This window comes from Psammomys obesus, unplaced genomic scaffold (assembly GCF_907164565.1).
Source record: "Psammomys obesus unplaced genomic scaffold, mPsaObe1.curated_primary_1811, whole genome shotgun sequence".
In the NCBI taxonomy this organism is placed as follows: Eukaryota; Metazoa; Chordata; class Mammalia; order Rodentia; family Muridae; genus Psammomys; species Psammomys obesus.
The window spans coordinates 28,856,069-28,869,110 of NW_026585504.1; the positions used below are offsets into that span (position 1 = coordinate 28,856,069).

The 13,042-nt window shown below is 37.3% G+C and overlaps 1 protein-coding gene across 3 annotated transcripts in view; it reads right to left on the bottom strand.

The window, feature by feature from the left end:
• Immp1l (inner mitochondrial membrane peptidase subunit 1) overlaps positions 1-13,042 on the bottom strand; it is a 62,690-nt gene that overhangs the window by 15,126 nt on the left and 34,522 nt on the right. For all 3 annotated transcript variants that reach the window (XM_055599296.1, XM_055599305.1, XM_055599286.1), the window contains 2 exons: positions 12,391-12,479; positions 9,663-9,789 (listed from right to left, as the gene is read on the bottom strand). In XM_055599296.1, the coding sequence (XP_055455271.1) occupies positions 9,663-9,789; positions 12,391-12,479 (216 nt within the window). The remainder of the gene's footprint in view (positions 1-9,662; positions 9,790-12,390; positions 12,480-13,042) is intronic.

Genomic DNA, 13,042 nt, shown 5'->3' on the forward strand with positions numbered 1-13,042 from the left:
TTTTCTAAGGAGGCAGGGCAAGAACACCATTACTTGCTTTTTCCAAGAAATTTAATCCTGTTCTGTCTTGGTTAACAATTATTTTTTCCCAATAGACATTAGGAGGCCATCTGACAGGTGGAACACTTTTATTTAATAACAGAGTTTGGAGTGGGGTTCAGAACTTCTCCTGAACAGCAGTGTACAATTTCAGTCTTTCTTATTTTTTTTTTTTTCTCAAATACATTTAGGCAACATTAAAGTAAAAAAAGCATCAGTTAACTTAGACACTGAAATACACATATTACTATACTGGATTAGGCCTCTCTAGGTTTTCACCAATAATATTACTACTGATTAATTATGAATCACTGAAATACCCCTACTGATCAATATGCACTAATTTCAGAACAGTTTTCTACTCTTCAAATACAAATGCTGATCTTCATTAATGTATTTTCAGACATATAAGAATAGGACTATAGGACTGGTGAGATGACTCAGAGGTTAAGAGCACTGCACTCTTCAAGAGGTCCTGAGTTTAATTCCCAGAAGCCTCATGTTGGCTCACAACCATCTATAATGGGATCTGATGCCCTCTTTTGTTGTGCAGATGCACAGGAACACAGAGCACTCATATACATATGGAAATAAGTATAAAAGACTATAAAACAAAATCCTAAAACATTGTTAGCACACTAAGTTGAAAGCCACCAGAAACCCTGAAATGTGAGGCCTAAAAGATGATTCTTTACTGTTAAGATCTAAGTGAAAACACTTCAGAGAAGTTAATTATCAGTGGTATTTATCATCTGAACTGTGTTAGCTATAGGATGAAAGAGCCACATCATCTCCGCAGTGAATTTCACTTTAGCAAAAGAGTAAATATACTCCTCCACAGCAGCTGCAATTAAGGCATTAGGTTGATTACCTGGAGCTGTTGCTGAGAAATGGATGTGTAGTATGGCTTTTATCACCAGAGTTTGCAAAAAAGCAAGTCCCTTGCTTAGATAGAGTGTAGTGAGTGACATTATTAGGCACTTCTTCTATCTAAATGACACAGGATTTAGTGTATCAGCAACTTATAATAAACAAGCCCTTTCCTCTGATGATTCCTCCCCCCATACAGAAGTACTTTTTTTCTGTTAATAATACAACTGGTAATACAAGACCAGATGGTTGCAACTTCTAGCAAAGGTAAATGACAGTTAAACAAACAGAAAACTAGCATTAGGATACTCAGGGGTTTCAACTGTATCCTAAACACACAATCTACCTTAGAGGATTATTAGCATTAACTATATAAAGTGCCCATTTTCCAATGTTGTCTAATTAGTGAGGTTGTTTTGCAAGTTGTCAGCTTGATTTAAATATTTTCCAGTGTACCATAGTGCAGTGTTCTTTCTGCTGCACATTTGCACTTCCAAGTACTAACAAAATCCCACCAATGCATTCTCAGCACATTTAATTAGTTCTTTCTGAAACATAGAACTCTTTTTTTCTATTTCTACCAGTAAAAAAAAATATTAACATGTTTATTTTTTTATTTTATTTTATTTTATTTTTATTTTTAGTTACATTTTGTTAACTCTGTGTCCCAGCTGTATCCCTCTCCCTCATTCCTTCCCCAACCCCACACTCCCTCCCTGGTCTCCTCCCTGCCCCTTTCCAAGTCCACTGATAGGGGAGGACCTCCTCCCCTTTCATCTGACCCTGTTTTATCAGGTATCTTCAGGGCTGGCTGCAAAGTCCTCCTCTGTGGCCTAACAGACTGCTCCTCCCCTGGGGGGGGGGGTGTCAAACAGCCTGCCCTTGAGATCCTGTTAGAAATAGTCCCTGTTCCCCTTACTTTGGAAAACTACTTGGTTACTGAGCTACCACAGGCCACATCCGAGCAGAAGTTCTAGGTTATATCCATAGATAGTCCTTGGTTGAGTGTCAGTCTCAGAAAAGACCCTGTGCCCAGATATATTTGGTCCTTGTAGAGCTCCTATCCTTTCCATATCATACTAACTTCCCTTCTTTCATATGATTCCCTGCACTCTGCCGAGGGTTTGGTTATGAGTCTTAGTGTCTGCTTTGAAACACTGCTAGGTACGTCTTTCAGATGCCTTTTGTGGTAGACTCCTGTCATAAGTTCAATGCACATCCCATTTGTCTTTCTAAATGAGGATTAATCACCTTCGCCTGTGTCCACTTTCTTGATTATCTTCTTTAGGTGTGTAGATTTCATTATGTTTATCATATCTTGTAGGTCTATATAAGTGAGTATATACCAAGTTTGTCTTTCTCCTTCTGGGATACTTCACTCAGAATGATCTTTTCTAGATCCCACCACTTGCCTGCAAATTTCATGATTTCCTCCTTTTTGATTGCTGAGTAGTATTCCATTGTGTAAAAATACCACAATTTCTGTATCCATTCCTCCGTTGATGGACATTTGGGTTGTTTCCAAGTTCTGGCTATTACAAATAAAGCTGCTACGAACATGGTTGAACAAATGTCCTTGTTGTGTACTTGAGCAAATTTTGGGTATATACCTAGGAGTGGTATAGCTGGGTCTTGAGGTAGCACTACTCCTAGTTGTCTGAGAAAGCGCCAGATTGACTTCCAGAGTGGTTGAACCAGTTTACATTTCCACCAGCAATGGAGGAGGGTTCCCTTTTCTCCACAACCTCTCCAGCATGTGCTATCACTTGAAGAACTAAAGAAGCAGAAAAGCAACAAACCAAGTAATCCACTTAAAAAATGGGGAACAGAGCTAAACAGAGAATTCTCGAAAGAGGAACATCGAATGGCAGAGAAACACTTAAAGAAATGCTCAACCTCATTAGCCATTAGGGAAATGCAAATCAAAACGACCCTGAGATTTCACCTTACACCCATCAGAATGGCCAAGATGAAAAACTCTAAGTATTAACATGTTTTAAGTTAGACAAAAAAAAAAGGTACAAGCAACATTACATTCCTTATTCAACCTTGATCACTCAGTCATAATTATACATTAAAATTTGTTGAGAATTTACTTTGGGTGTGCAATACTAGAATCTGTGGTATCAATGACAACCAAAAAGTTTTGCCTTTTTTTGGGGGGGGGTAATTTTAAATTAAATGTGAATGAACATAAATTCTTAAGTGCTTTCTTAAGGACATAATTAGGAATAACACTTCTTCGAGATCCAACTATACCACTCCTAGGCATATATCCAAAAGATGCTCAAGTACACAATAAGCACATTTGCTCAACCATGTTTGTAGCAGCTTTATTCGTAATAGCCAGAACCTGGAAACTACCCAGATGCCCATCAACTAAGGAATTGATACAAAAATTGTGGAACATTTACACAATGGAATACTACTCAGCAATTAAAAACTAGGAAATCATGAAATTTTCAGGCAAATGGTGGGAACTAGAAAAGATCATCCTGAGTGAGGTATCCCAGAAACATAAAGACACACGTGATATATGCTCACTTATAAACTGTTGAGCTCATAGAGAGCCACCTGCCTCTCCTAAACTCTGGGATTAAAGATACACACTACCACACTCAGCCCATGTAATGGTAACTGGCTCGGTCTCGCAAAGCAGGTAGCCACCGACCCTGTGGGTTCGTGAGTGCAACAGGCATGTCATGTCCGGAAGACAGTGCTTCCCAGCACGTCTCCCCATCCTCTGGCTCTTCCATTCTTTGTACCATTTTCCATGATGTTTCCAGGATGTTTAGAGTGAAAGAGGAAGACTCAAAGGTGAATCTAAAGTTTGTGGCTCATCAAAATAGCTAAAATCAAAAACTCAAATGACAACACATTCTGGAGAGGTTGTGGAGAAAGGGGAACCCTCCTCCATTGCTGGTGGGAATGACTGGTACAACCACTTTGGAAGTCAATCTTGGGCTTTCTCAGACAATTAGGAATAGTGCTTCCTCAAGACCCAGCTATACCACTCCTAGGCATATACCCAAAAGATGCTCAAGTACACAACAAGGACATTTGCTCAACCATGTTTGTAGCAGCTTTATTCATAATAGACAGAACCTGGAAACAACCCAGATGTCCATCAATGAAGGAATGGATACAGAAATTGTGGTATTTTTACACAATGCAATACTACTCAGCAATTAAAAACAAGGAAATCATGAAATTTGCAGACAAATGGTGGGATCTAGAAAAGATCATTCTGAGTGAGGTATCTCAGAAGGAGAAAGACACACATGGTATATACTCACTCATATAGTCCTATAAGATATGATAAACATAATGAAATCTATACACCTAAAGATAAACAAGAAAGAGGACCCACGGTAAGATGATCAATCCTCAGGTAGAAAGACAAATGGGATGTGCATTGGACGTAGGAGAAAACAAGTAACAGGACAGGAGCCTACCTCAGAGGGCCTCTGAAATACTCTACCTAGCAGTGTATCAAGGCAGATACTAAGATTCATAACCAAGCCTTCGGCAGAGTGCAGGGAATTGGATGAAAGAAGGGAGAGTTAGTATGACGTGGAAAGGATAGGAGCTCCACAAGTACCAAATATATCTGGGTACAGGGGTCTTTTCTGAGACTGAAACTCCACCAAGGACCATGTATGAATACAACCTAGAACCTCTGCTTGGATGTAGCCCTTGGTAGCTAAGTAACCAATTGGTTTCCCATAGTAAGGGGAACACAGATTATTTCTGGCAGGAACTCAATGGCAGGCTCTTTGACCTTCCCACTTGCCAAGGAAGGAGCAGTCCTGCTAGGCCACAGAGGAGGACTTTGCAGCCAGTCCTGAAAATACCTGATAAAACAGGGTCAGATGAAAGGGGAGGAGGTCCTCCCCAATCAGTACACTTGGAAAGGGGCAAGGAGGAGATGAGGGAGGGAGGGAGGGCTTGAGAGGGAATGAGGGAGCCGGATACAGCTGGGATACAGAGTTAATAAAATGTAACTAATAATAAATAAAAAGAAAAAAAATAAAGTTTGTCACTCACATAAGTAGATGAATGTAATTTGTTCACTATAGCTGAGATACAGATTGAGGAGCCCATTGGGCCATGAAAATAAGGATTTTAGTTTTATAAATACTAAGTCTGAGATGATCTTTATCTATTTATGTGGAAAGAGTAAATAAACAATTACGTACAAAATTCTGGAATTTGGAAGAGGTTGTATGAATCTAAAAGCAAAGGCAGGAAGAACAGGAATCCCTGGCCAGCCTCTGCTAAGAAAGGCTATCCTGAGCCACCAACGACCCTTTCTCAAAAATAGATTCATACCCTAGCTAGAAAGCACAGCTGCCCTTTAGAAGTCTAAATAAATAAAATAGGTCCACAGCATTTAAGCAAGGACCTGATTATGTTTTTATTTTGTTTGTTTGCTATTTTCATTTTTAGCCAAACTCATAGACAATTCTATTTCTCTTATATGTTACACAGCATATTCTAGGCTCCAGTGACAACTTGGTGTTTTTCTATCTGCGCCACCTACACAATAGGATAAATAGTTTTGCCAAAACAAACTTCATACTGATTCTTTTTACTGTGCAGTTCTGACATCTTATAAATGTGAATGATTTTCCTGAAAGAATGCAGAGGTAAAACGAAGAAAGCTATTTCATAAAATACAGCACTAGCCTACTCCCAAGATAGCCTAAAAGGGAACAATATTGTAGAGAGGCAGACCTCACAAGCACTTTGGGGTCTGTTTTCAGAGTATTCTAAAACATGTATCAGTTTTTGTTAAAAATCACCTGATCTATGAAACACACTTGCTAAAGGTTCTAGAATAGCTTTGTAATTCTTGGGGTATAAAAACCTCAAAAATACTGGCTTCTGGGGATAGAAAGATGGCTTAGTGGTTAAGAGTGCTTACTGCTCGTAAAGAGGATCTCGTTTGGTTTCCAGCACTCACAGCAAGTAATTCATAAGCACCTGTAACTCTAACTCCAGGGGATCCAACTGGCCTCCTCAGAAACCCTAACAAACACTACACAATAAAACACAGACATGTAAATAAAAATAAAAATAAAATAAATCTTAAACCCAAACAGAAACTTATCTTTTCTTGAATACTAATACTGTTCCTGACTAGAAATAATTGTTTTTCTATTTAAAAATAGCAGAAAAAAATGCACTTAAGAAAAAGAATAATGTGATTAAATGGGAGTTGAAACAATACGTAAGTAGAACCTGTTCTGAGATGTGCAGTGACCTAGTGGGATATATATCTAGAGACAGCTCCTGGTTTTTGAAACACAACTCCTGTTTGAAACAGGTGACCTACTTAACCTCCTTATTGTACAGCTTTCCTAGCAGAGAAATAATGCTACTACCTATTTAACTGGGTTGCAGTCATACTGACTAAATAAGTTTGTCATTCTAAAAAGTTTCAGCAATACTGAGTAAGTGCAAAATGTTACCAACATTATTTCCCTTGTTTACCTTGTATTTAGAAACACCAAAGTCAATGGAACACTGAGAAAAAAATGACAGTGCCCTCCAACTTGCTCATGCATTGGGCATATAAAAATTTGATGAACATTTTCTTTAAATAGAATATTCAAAAAGTTCACATTTTATAATTCTCTGGTTGTCTTCTCTGATTACCCAGAGCAAGGATTTTGATGTACACCTTTAAGCCCCAATATTCCTATTCTAGTGACTTTAACAAAGAAACCAGCATACATAAATTGAGGTATTTATATGCATAATAAGTATGCCTTTTTTGTTCTTACTCTTGACAAAACTATTTCTGATCTGAAGTAGATTCTTTTTGTTAAAACAACTTAGATGTCACTAGAATACCTCATGGTATAAGAATAGTCATGTGAGGATAAAAGCATATGACATACTGACAATTTTGAAGAATAAAAGGATACAATGCTCATAAAGAAAGCCACAGTAGAAAAACAAATTACCTGACAACAGGCTATCATCTTCACATCATCACTATCAGCTAACAATTACTCTGTGTCTAGATGTATAGCAATATATGTCAAAAATCATTTACACAGCTGAGCCAGACTCTATTATCAATGGTAAATAATGGACTAATAGACTATTGGGCAAACTCTCTTAATAGAATAATCAAGCTATCATGGTTCAAAATGAAGGAACAATGATAAAGATGAACTTCAATTATTAGCTTATTTTAGGGATGACTAGAGGTAAGGTTGGTGAACAGACATGACAATTGTATAATTTGAAAGCAACACACAAAATTTAAAGTAGAAAATTAAGTTCTAGTTTTCAAGCAGCGTGTATGCTGAGTAAAGAAAGGGGCATCACATCTTTTCCCATAAGCAGTGTGACAATAGCCATGTGACTAGGGGAAGAATCAACACATCTGCTTGTTATTCTTCAATTTAGCTCCATCTGCACACTCCTCTGCATGTAAAAATAAGTTGATTATATGCTATTTTTATTCCAAGTGTTTAAAGGGTTAAAAAGACTAAGGCTTCATTTGATTTTGCTACATTTGTTTACTAATAAAAGGAAGAACTTTCTCATAACTGTTTATAGATGGTTCCTGTCAGTAATCCTAGTTTCCTGGAAGGCTGAGTCAGCAAGATTGCAAACCTGAAGATATCCTGAGCACCTAGTTGCCCAGGAGACAAAGAATATCATACTGCTTTTAGGCATGTCTCTTCCATCCCTTCTTATCAAGGACAGTTCCTCAGTTGTTCTTAGTTCTCTATGTCCTTGACAGCCTGTCATAGCCCTTAATGATTATTTTAAAGCAGAATCCTGCTATGTAGTTCAGGGTCACCTTGAACTCACATTGGAAATCCTCCTGTTAAACCTCTCCAGCGCTGGGATCACCTACATGTGTCATCCAACCCTGTGATGACAGTTTTTTGTTTTTTTAGATGCACTGGTCAACTGTATCCTAGATGAAATGATCTCAACTCTCATATTTTGATGTTTTCTCTGTATCAGAATTAAGCTGCTTTGGTGTTACTTTTTTATAATAGTGTTATAAAAGTCATGTGCCCTTCTTGTTTTAAGCTACATTATACTGGTATGTCTTGGTACAGATAGATGAGGGTGACCTTGACCATAGGTGAAGGCAGTATCAGACAGGTTTCCTTCCAATGAAGTTAGTACTGTTTTCTAAGTAATGATCATCTCCAGACAGACTTTATAATACTAGGAAAATATATAGTTTCTCTTCAAATTGAGGTTCTTCTACAGGGTTTTAAAAATAACTAAAATATGTGAAATATTGAGGTTCTTCTACAGGGTTTTAAAAATAACGAAAATATGTGAAATATTGTCATGGACAGGCTGCTTTATGTCAACTTAACACAAGAGCAGGACTTTCAATTGAGAGATAATGTCTCCATGAAACCTTATAGGCCCGTCTTCTGGACATTTTCTTGATTGACTGATGTGGGAGGGCCCAGTCCACTGTGGCCAATCCTGGGAGGTCTTCTGAAGTTATATATGAAAGCAGGGTGGTAAAGCCATAAGCAGCAAGCCAGTAAGCAGTGGTCCTTCATGTTCTCTGCTACAGTTCCTGTTACCAAGTTCCTGCCCTGAGTTTCTGCCCTGACTTCCCTCAACAATGGAGCGTGTCTTGGAAGTTGTAAGCTGAAATAAAACATCTTTCCCAAGTTGCTTTTGATCATGGTATTTTTATCACTTCAGTAGAATCCGTTACTATGACATGCCCATACAGTAGTATTGTCAACTCTAATCAGAGATGCTTCTTTTCTCAATGATGACAGTTGCTGGAGAGAGTCACAGATGGTCAGAGCATTGAGGATAAGTGAAAGTTAAGTATTCAACCATAAATGAGACATCTACATCATCCCCTCCAAGGCTCAGGAAACATCATGGAATAGTGGCAGCAAGAATGTAAGAGCCAGAGAATGGAATAAAGTGCTATGGAACATTAGTTTCTGGAAATCAAATGTCTACTCACACTTGAACTCACAAAAGCTATGAGTACCTAATGAGACCTGCTCAAAATTGGGCCCACTGATAGATATCCTCTCATGAAGTGGGTAAGACATCAAAAGGCTCAGTCCTTCCTGCAGAGCTGCTGGCAGTTGGTGGTTTGTGGAGTGATGGGAGGAAACATTACGTCTAGCGGCAGCCACTGGTGGAGTAAGTAAATTCACAGCCACCCGTGCTCTTATAAGCAACCCCAATGAAACTCATAGGATCACCACTACCAACAACAAAAACAAATCAACCAAAACCAAACAGGAAAGAGAAGGGGAACTCATTGGTAGATTAGCTGGAATGTCAGGAGTAATGGGAGATAAATATAATCAAAGTATATCATATTCAGGTATGAAGAGGTCACAATGAAACCCACTGTAAAATATATAATTCATAAATGCTAATATAAGCATTTAAAGTTATTATTTTTAATTATGTGCATGTGTATGAGTGTTTGTCTGTATGTCAGTATGTATATGAGAATGCTTGTGACTAAAGAGTCTAGAGGTGTTGAATCTTCCTGGAGTTGGAGTTATAGGTGGTTATGAGTCACCTGATTTGGGTGCTGGGGCTCAAACTTGTATTCTCTAGAAGAACAGTATGTGTTCTTAACTGCTGAGCCATCTCTCCAGCCCAATACAAATAATTTGAAAGATCACTTTGTTTTCTCAGTATATTCAGTTAGTATTAATCAACCATGAAGGCAAAAAAAAAAAAAAAAAAAAAGACATAATTGCAATATTACTTACATAACTACTGCTCTTAAAGATATCAGATGGACTAGTGGTAAGGATTTTGTCTCCTTCCAAACCAATTACTCTTTTACAAATATTTGATCTTGGATCACTTGGGCTTTTTGCAATTACAATGTCACCTCTGAAGAAGGAAAAAAAGAAAAAAAGAATGTCAGTATTATAGCAAGCATAACTATATACATAGGACTGCTTTAATAATTTTATAAGGTATCCTAAATAAAGGCACACCCTTTATCCTATCATATATTGACCTGCTATACATTTAACATGTTTAGAAATTATTATAACTGATATATAGTATCAAAACACAGAGTCATAATTCCATATAAAATTACTGCTAACTTCTAATATCTCATGAGAATTATATCCACTGTGTATTATTTATATAACCAATTCTAGAACACTAAAAATGAAATGCTCTATTCCCAAAACTTCAAAAATTAAAGAATAATGTTATATAATTCAAGTCATAATTTACAGTACAGACTTCATTTCAGAGAAAAAAAATTAGACACAACCAAATAAAACACTAAATGTCATGGGACTATAATGGCCCAGGATTAACAAGAAGGGTTGAAGAGAGTTTCTACCAAGGATACCTCATATGAGGATGGCAGGCATTGCTCCCATCTGTCTCCCAGCCTGTCACCAAAAAGCAACTAGCAACCCCAGTAAGAATTTACTACCCTGCCAGTTATCAGGCTTTACTCCTTGTTTGACCTTATAAAGTGTTTTTGTTTTGTTTTGTTTGTCCTAAGACCCTTAGTCCCTAGGTATGCAGATAAATTAAGTATCTTTCAACACCCCTGTTCTGGTCAATTGCACCTACCACACAAACCTTGCTCCAGAGACCCTGCCCATCTTCCCATGAGCATAAATATCCCCTTTCCTCCCTCCCCCAATAAACTGAGCCAGTTCTCTGAAGCTGTTCCCAGGTGTGTGCATTCTTTGCCCATGCACTACCAACCAATGCTCTGCACTGCAACCACACACCCTGTTTTCTTTCAAAATGTTAGTAAAACTGCTCATATGAAAAACTTTGGAAAGACTTGTAGGCTATGAAAATCTATCTAGCATGTCTTTGAAAGAAGAAATCATTTCCATGGATGCTTACGCAGCTTATGTTATTTGATACAACAACATAACCCTTAAAGTCTGTACCTAACTAGCAACACTAAAATAATAATTTAGTCAGGTTGGTTTTACAGAGATCAACATTAAGTGAAACTATTAATATATTTCTACTAGTCTAGCTAGATACACACATATATAAATCAAAATACATACTCTTTGGACTCTTGCCTCCTTTAAAGGGAGTTTTAATAACAGAACCAGTACTTAAAATTTCCTTTCCCAGTACACTTATTGGTGATGTGGTGCTTTGAGGCTCCCAGCATTATCAGCTGCCTGCCTTGGTCCTATAAGTTATTTTGCCATGTTTCATATGAACACAAGATTCATGAATGAACATACTAATGAGACCTCTGAATGGATAGAGTACAAAATGACTTCTTCAAAGAATCTTAATTTCCTGAATGTACTTATTTCTATTACTCACCTGATTGCAAAGAGTATTTTAAATACAACATTGAGCTATTTACTCAGAATGGTAAGCATACTGTTAAGGACATTTAAGGGTTACTATGTCACTGGCATGCAGCAGCAGTTTGCCTTCATGTTATAGTGAGTCATGTTACAGGCTACTCTGGCAAAAGTAAAAAAGCATATGTAGCTAATTAAGTCTGTCATTTAAGTTTTAATTTACAATCACCAAATCCACAAGTATGCTTCTTGAGGTTATTACAGAAAAAAAGATCTGCACAATTTCCTTGGGACTCTATTAGACCACATAGCTTGATTAAAAGAGCTTTGTAAAAAGCATCACAAGTTAGAGAAAGTGCAAAGGAAAGAACAGTTTCATACTATTCTTGATTTTTCAATACTGGGAAATGGGCTACAACAAAGGTAAACAGTGTAAGGAGTGCTTAACCCTTCTTACCACACTAAAGGCCAGTAGTGGGAATCATTTATAGGTCACTGAGATAAAAGCTGGTTCAGACTTTTTGTAATTCTAAAAAAAAAAAAAACCTTTAAAGAGGTACATTTAAGAAAATATAGTAAGTTACTATTTGACATCCTTTCAAAAGGAATTCAAACTCACAGCATCCCTTGAGATAAACAGTAGCACAAGGTTTTGAGCCATTATTAGGAGTACAATTTTGGAAAATTTAGTAAAAAACAGTATTTACCAAATAGTTATTCAACTTAATAATTAATTAATCTGGAGAACCACATGGAATCAAATTTTTCATTCTTAGTCACACACAAGCCACAACCAAAAATCACTGAGTAGTTATCATGTCTCTGTACAAAGAATAAGCAGGACAGTCATTAGTGCTAACTAGAACACTGATGTGGAGAGCAACACAGTCCAGAAGGCTCTTGCTCCTGACTTAAAGCATTTTAGAAACCTATAAAAAGAATTAACCTTTCACATATTTTAATGAGGACTGTTAAACTGTCCTAGACGGTAAGTGAAGAGACACAGTGACCACAGACACTTGAACACATTGACTATTAAAATGTTCTCAAGTAAACAGAAAATATTCAAAATTTTTGTCTACTTACTACTTATAAAAGGATTTTAACATAAAGTTAGAAATTATAGAAAAATACAGTTTATATACCTTTCACTACAGGTATAAGCATAAGAGAACTTTACCTTTGGATGCTATAAAAATGTCGGCTAAGATTTTCTGCAAAGACAATATCTGAACTTTGAATTGTGGGTTCCATTGATGGTCCAGAACACTGAAAAAAAAAAAAAGAAGGAGAAGAAGAAGGAAGAGGAGGAGAAGAGGAGGAGGAGGAGGGGGAGGGGGAGGGGGAGGAGGAGGGGGAAGGAGGAAGAGGAAGAACAGGAAAAAGAGGAAGAGGAAGAAAAAGAAGGAGAAGAAGAAAATCTTGTGAGCTCAAATCTCTTTAACTTTACAGAAATCATTTGGGTGGGCTTAAGAGAAAGAAAATTGCGTAAATGTTCTTCCTGGAAACAGACCACATTATAATTGTTTGACATTACTTTATCAGATATGAACAAAGTACCATCTCTACTTCTAGGTTTTGGCCACCCTATAGAATACTAAAGTCCATGAGGAGCACTGATATCTTGTCTTAGTTTCCCAGCCATGTAAATCTACTTAGCATAGTGTTAATGTTTGATACATATCTGTTGCATGAATGATGGACTTCTCTGGTTTTCTCAAACATCATTTAGTGCCCTAAAGCAACACTACACTGTTCATTCTCTGAGAGCTGACATTCCCTCTCCCAGGAAAACACTTATTACTCAGTATGACCAGGCTTCAACTTACATT